This window comes from Aaosphaeria arxii (assembly GCF_010015735.1).
Source record: "Aaosphaeria arxii CBS 175.79 unplaced genomic scaffold BU24scaffold_21, whole genome shotgun sequence".
Classification (NCBI taxonomy): domain Eukaryota; kingdom Fungi; phylum Ascomycota; class Dothideomycetes; order Pleosporales; genus Aaosphaeria; species Aaosphaeria arxii.
The window spans coordinates 25,843-30,436 of record NW_022983494.1 but is presented as its reverse complement, the minus strand read 5'-3'; the positions used below and the strand labels follow the sequence as shown (position 1 = coordinate 30,436).

Genomic DNA, 4,594 nt, shown 5'->3' with positions numbered 1-4,594 from the left:
TTGATATCCACGCTTTTGTCTATACCCTGTCTTTCTCTAAGGACGGTACGCTTCTCCAGACAAACCGTGGGTCTCTGCCTATACCAGCAGAGCTTCTTCCACCTGATACAGCCACGAATCGTCTCCCTCTTTCCCCCTCTGTTTTTGTCAAGGACCAGTGGGTGCACCAACATACTAAGCGTATCCTTTGGCTTCCTCCCGATCATCGGTCATCCTGCATTGCCGTTCATGAGGGCATTGTTGGTTTTGGGTACATGTCTGGGAGAGTAATGCTGATAGAGTTCGCTTTTTGATGTCTTATGCTTACTTTCTTTTCTCACTCTACGACCTAACGATCAGTTTCCTTACATAGCCAGAGCCACGAACTTGAACAGTTTAACGTTATCAACACATCAAGACCTTCACGTATTCTGCGTACCTGCACTGTTGCTCCCCGTTACCTGTAGATGATTAATATAGTTGATAAAGGGCTATGTCAAAAGCTAAGCAGGTAGCGGCCGTTGACCTCAGCCCTGCTCCCAATCCAGGAGCTCTGATTTTCCAGAGTACTTGGCAGCGGCGTCGCGTAGCCACAGCCACAGACCGATCAGTCATCATAGGTACGTTACACGGCAAGCGTAAGGCTAGATCTGCAAGTCATCACGCACCAGCCAGGTTCGGATGCTACTTCTGCAGGAAGTGCCGATCAGCAGATCAGTCCTGCATAAATTAAGCTCCCCGTCAATGGGTTCCGGCGGAAGCGAACCGCCGGTCCGAGCTAATGTGCGATGATATGTATGTCCTAAGTTACATCTGCGTATCTTTACCGTAGGATTTGTGGCTGTGCGGATTACGTCAATTTTCGGATTATCGTTTGATCCAGGATTGGAGGCAGTGATAAAGCCTGGCCAGGTGTTTGTGTAATTTACATTACTTAGACAGCATACGCTAAGCCTTGTAGGTCGAGTGTCAAGTCGTCTGCCAAGAGCTGTTGAGGGCCTCTCCAGCCGGATAAATCCGGACTACATTCCTGGATTATAGATTATCTTTTGATTGCCCGCAAGGCTTTTATAGATAGTTGAAGACTATTTTAGCTGCACCGATAGGCATGAATGATAGACGCATACATTGTTATATGGCTTTAGAACAGGCGAGGTTGTACAGGTATGTGACGAAAAGATCGACAGCATGGTGATAATTCATGTAATTTTCTATATTTCTACTGGCTGTAGAAGTAGACATACTTGATCGACACCTTGAAACTTAAATCACCCTAATTCCACTAGATTTGAGGATCCAGTCTGACTATTTGTAGAATCCTTTTCGGCATGGCGGGTTTTTCGTTACGCAGGGACGGACGTTAGCACCTTACTTCCAGCAGATCCACATTTGCGAAGCAGAAAGGACTTTCCGAAAGCAGTGTCATTCTACTGCTCGTGCAGCCCTGATACGTATTATTTGAGACTTTCTAGGCTTGTAATCATACTCTAGCCACTTAGACGTCACTATCAGCTCTACTTCTAGTGCAGCACGGAGATTTGTGCAGAATTGCCACCGCGCGTAGTACTTGGGAGCGAAGCAGGTACTGTTTATAGCTAGCGTGTTTGCTATGTCAGCTGTTTGAGGAACATAACTTACGTTGCAAAGTTGCAAACAGGACAAACAGGATCTTGCTTCGCGGTGGAAGTTTCTGGAACTATTCCATTCTGGCACAGCGTTTAGCCACAAATGGCAAAAGCGCTTTGGGTTCCGTAGCGCACGGAGCAAGCAAGGTCTGGTGTTATCGATAAGGTGCGGCGTAAGTCGATGCAGCTCATCTGCACCTGTTCAGCCTCAGCCTGATTGCTATCCATCAGCCCTTCTGCCTGCATCATGTCGCCATCACTCTCCACTACTCTTCCATACGGCTATCCTTTGGGCTGTGTTATTCCCAGATGGATCCGCTTAGTGTGACAGCCAGCATCATCGCTATCCTCCAGCTCTCAACCAAAGTTCTCGCGTACTTGAACGACGTCAAAGATGCCTCGAAAGACCGCACACAGTGCGCTGTCGAGATCTCGAATCTATACAACCTACTTTTCAACCTTAGAGCTCGGCTTGAGACGGGGGATCCTGAGAAATCATGGTTTACTGCCCTTCGAGGCCTTGCAGTTGAAAATGGGCCGTTCGATCAGTTCAAGGAAGCGCTTGAAACGTTGCAGACCAAGATGACAGACAGTGGCCGATTAGGGAGGGCGGGTGAAGTGCTGGTGTGGAAGTTCAAGAAAGAAGAGATTGCAAGTATTTTGGGTCGGATGGAGCGTCTAAAGTCGCTTGTGGAGATCGCGCTACAAATGGACCATTTGTAGGCTTCCACCACCGACGCCGCTGAACTGCATTGCTAATATGAACCAGCAAAATCTCGGAAGCCATCAAAAGCGACACCGACTTCGTGCGGGCCCAGGTGCCTGGTATAAAGTCTGGAGTGGAGAAGATACAGCAAGATCAGAATTCCGCAAAGTACCGTCAGGTGGTGGAATGGGTATCCCCCTCGGATTACCCGGCTCAACAATCCGACATCATAAAGCGCAGGCAGGAAGGAACAGGCCAGTGGTTTTTGGACGCGCCTGAGACGGCAAGATGGCTCACCGAAGCCAACGGAACCCTCTTCTGCCCTGGAATTCCAGGAGCAGGCAAGACCATGATAGCCGCCATCGCAATTGACCACCTGTCAAAATCCGCGCAGAACAGCTCGCATGGACTTGCTTATGTGTACTGCAACTACAAATCTCAAGAGGAGCAGGATGCTGTCAGTATGCTGGCGGCCATTCTAAAGGAGCTGGTGCAGGCTCATCCGTCGGCTGTGGATCCCGTAGAACGATTACACAAGCAGCATGCTAACAAGGGGACTAGGCCGTCACTTGACGAAATCTGCAGCGCTCTCCAAGATGTGCTAGCACGTTTCTCTACAGCCTATATAGTGATCGACGCTCTAGACGAATGTCGAGGGAGTGACGGCACGCGTCGTACGTTTCTTGCCAAACTCCGAGCCCTACAAGCAGGACGAGACATTCGCCTCATGGCCACCTCGCGGTTCATACCAGAGATTGAAGATGGATTTCGAGATGCAATGAAGTTGGAGATCCAGGCTAGTGAAGAAGATGTGAAGCGTTACGTGGCAGGCCAGATATATCGACTTCACAAATGCATTCAACGTAGCGATGAGCTGCAAGACATGGTGCAAACGAAGATCGTAGAGGCGGTAGACGGCATGTATGTCTCTTATCTTATTGTATAAATCCAGGCGGTCTTATTAAATGCTAGGTTCCTTCTTGCTCGACTGCACATAGATTCACTGTCAGATAAGAGAAACCCAAGAGAGGTCAAAACAACTCTGGCTAAGTTTGCCAAAGGCTCAACCGCACTCGATGATGCGTACAAAGATGCGTTGGCCAGAATTAACGGGCAACTAGAAGGTGACCGGGAACGAGCCAAAAAAGTTCTATCATGGATCACATTCGCGAAAAGGCCGCTTACCACAGTTGAGATTTGCTGCGCTTTGGCGATAGAACCTGAGGATACAGAGCGTGACCCCGAGGGCATATGCGATGTCGAGGACTTGGTATCTGTGTGTGCCGGTCTTGTTGTCGTCGATCGCGAGAGTTCTATCGTCCGTCTTGTGCACTACACCACACAAGACTATTTCGAACGGATCAAGGATACATGGAATCCAGCAGCACAACAGCAGATTGCTACCACATGCCTCACGTACCTGTCTTTCGACGCTTTCAGGAGCGGGAGGTGTCATACAGATGATGAATTCAAACATAGGCTTGCTAATTATAAGTTCTTAGACTATGCAGCGAAGCATGGGGGCGACCACGTAAGAGCAGTTGAAGCTGAAGTGTGCCAGCTTGCCTGTTCTTTTCTTCTGGACCCTGGGTTGCTTGCATGCGCTGCACAGGTGCTGCTATGTCCAAAATGGAAATCCTCAAGATATAGCCGAGACTATCCTACAATCACAGGCTTGCACTACACGGCACAATTTGGGTTATCCAGCATCACACAGGAGCTGTTGCTCGCATCAGAAGATCCCACTAAACTCGTTAATGCAGAGGACAGGTGGGGCGACGCTCCTTTAGCAATTGCTGGCACACATGGACATGACGAGATTATTGGCCTCCTGCTTGACAAGGGTGCCAACCCGAACGCGCAGGGTGGAGACTGCGGCAACGCACTCCAGGCGGCTTCATTCGGAGGCCACGCGCAGGTGGTGAAGCTACTGCTTGACAAGGACGCCGACCCGAACGCGCAGGGTGGATTCTACGGCAACGCACTCTACGCGGCTTCAGAAGAAGGCCACGAGCAGGTGGTAAAGCTGCTGCTCGACAAAGACGCCGACCCGAACGTGCAGGGTGGAGAATACGGCAACCCACTGCAGGCGGCTTCATACAGAGGCTACGAGCAGGTAGTAAAGCTGCTACTCAACAAGGGCGCCAATCCGAACGCGCAGGGTGGATACCACGGCAACGCACTGCAGGCGGCTTCATCCAGAGGCCACGAGCAGGTGGTAAAGCTGCTGCTCGACAAGAACGCCGACCTAAACGCGCAGGGTGGAGCGTACGGCAACGCACTC

At 50.3% G+C, this 4,594-nt stretch overlaps 2 protein-coding genes across 2 annotated transcripts in view; both read left to right on the top strand.

Moving 5' to 3' along the window:
* Positions 1–418: 418 nt before the first annotated feature.
* On the top strand, positions 419–1,118 carry BU24DRAFT_429469 (uncharacterized protein). Its single transcript, XM_033529738.1, has 2 exons — positions 419–870; positions 894–1,118. The coding sequence occupies exon 1, from the start codon at positions 473–475 to the stop codon at positions 710–712; it is 240 nt and encodes a 79-aa protein (XP_033376662.1). The 5' UTR covers positions 419–472; the 3' UTR covers positions 713–870; positions 894–1,118.
* Positions 1,119–1,608: 490 nt separating this feature from the next.
* BU24DRAFT_382096 (uncharacterized protein) overlaps positions 1,609–4,594 on the top strand; it is a gene marked incomplete at its 3' end in the record, with an annotated part of 3,973 nt that continues 987 nt past the window's right edge. The window contains exons 1-3 of the mRNA XM_033524757.1: positions 1,609–2,323; positions 2,374–3,231; positions 3,283–4,175. Of these exons, the coding sequence (XP_033376661.1) occupies positions 1,914–2,323; positions 2,374–3,231; positions 3,283–4,175 (2,161 nt within the window). The remainder of the gene's footprint in view (positions 2,324–2,373; positions 3,232–3,282; positions 4,176–4,594) is intronic.